Here is a 1,515-nt window from a genome sequence, read left to right on the forward strand (position 1 = left end):
CCCTTCCACGTTGCCCCGCCGCTCGCCCAAGTCTTTTGGGGTAGGGGGCTGACCAATCAGGCAGGGCCAGAGCGTGAAACGCCAACTCAGCCCAGCACGACGCCCAGCCTCCTTTTCGGCCCCAAACCCAGCCCAGCCCAGCCGAGCGCTCAGCCCGCCGTGCCCCCACAATCCCTCCCGCTCACCCACTGCATCCGGCACCTGCAGCACACGCCCCATCGCCACCTGCACCGTGTCTGGGGCCGGCTGCAGCACGCCGCCGCCCGCCTCCAAAAACGCCTCATAGAGCTGCTGGTCCCTGGGGGGCGGGGCGGCGGGAGGAAGGGGGGGCACACGGCAAGGGCACGGGATTTTGAGTAGGGTGGGCGCGGCAATGGGCCCTGTGAGTGGAGCCCGGCTGCAGCTGCCGCGAGGCGCGGGCGCTGGGGGTGTGGGGAGCGGCGAAGGTCAATCGCAGGCGGGCGCCGGTGCTGGGGGCAGGGTAGTACGACGGCGGGGGGCGCGCCCGGGCCGCTTGCAGTGGGGCGCGCAGCTCCCTGTGATAAGCTGCAGCGTCGCGTTGTCGTGCGAGCGTGCGCACGCGCGCGCGCGCGCGCGCGTGTGTGTGTGTGTGTGTGTGTGTGTGTGTGTGTGTGTGCGTGTGTGTGTCCTGCACGCCCCCCGCGCCCCACCTGTCCGGGGTGACGAAGTAGAGCCCCCTCTGGTGCTGCGCCAGCCGGCGGTAATCCACGGGTGACGCCATGTCGTGGATGACGCACTGCTCCTGCGGGGGCGGTGCATGTCCACAATGTGACAGTGGTGAGGGTGTCAGCCAGACACGCTCGCGAGGGCGGCACAGGCGCCCTTCAAAGATGGTGCCGCCCTGTCAACAAACCAGACTGCAAAAAGCCGGGACCCCCAGGGAAGCTGAACACACACACACACGCGCGCACGCGCGCGCGCGCGTGCACACACGCGCACACGCGCGCGCGCACACACACGCAAGCGCGCGCGCAAACGTGCGTGCACGCACACACGCGCGTACGCGGGCACATGCGCGCACGGGCGCGCGCGCGCGCGCACACACACACACACACACACACGCACATACACAGACACACACACTTACACTTACACACACACGTGCGCGCGCGCACACGCACACACGCACACACGCACAGAGGGATAAAGGGGGCTACATCCGAGCAGATGGAGGATCCTGCGAGGGTGAAGCTTCAGGCGTGACAATGCTCAAAAGCTTGCAGACCCTCTGCTTGGCTGAGGCTAAGAAATCGCCCGTGCTCTCCCCTCCCTAACCGCTACCTTAAGCCGCGCAATGAAGGGCAGGAACAGCGCCCGCTGCAGGCCGCCCTCGTAGAGCCTGTCTGGGGCCCTGTTGCTGGTGGCCACCAGCACGAGCCCCGCGTCCCAGAGGCGGTCGAAGAGGCGGTGCAGTATCATGGCGTCAGCCACGTCAGTCACAAACAGCTCGTCAAGGGCCAGGACCTGGGGGGTGGGGTGTGGGGGGTGTTAGAG

At 67.9% G+C, this 1,515-nt stretch overlaps 1 protein-coding gene across 1 annotated transcript in view; it reads right to left on the reverse strand.

Moving 5' to 3' along the window:
* MNEG_15296 (hypothetical protein) overlaps window positions 1–1,515 on the reverse strand; it is a gene marked incomplete at both ends in the record, with an annotated part of 4,284 nt that overhangs the window by 893 nt on the left and 1,876 nt on the right. Inside the window, 3 exons of the mRNA XM_014036233.1 lie at window positions 186–298; window positions 672–763; window positions 1,303–1,485. Coding sequence (XP_013891687.1) covers window positions 186–298; window positions 672–763; window positions 1,303–1,485 — 388 coding nt within the window. The remainder of the gene's footprint in view (window positions 1–185; window positions 299–671; window positions 764–1,302; window positions 1,486–1,515) is intronic.

This window comes from Monoraphidium neglectum, assembly GCF_000611645.1.
Source record: "Monoraphidium neglectum strain SAG 48.87 unplaced genomic scaffold scaffold05203, whole genome shotgun sequence".
NCBI classification, from domain to species: domain Eukaryota; kingdom Viridiplantae; phylum Chlorophyta; class Chlorophyceae; order Sphaeropleales; family Selenastraceae; genus Monoraphidium; species Monoraphidium neglectum.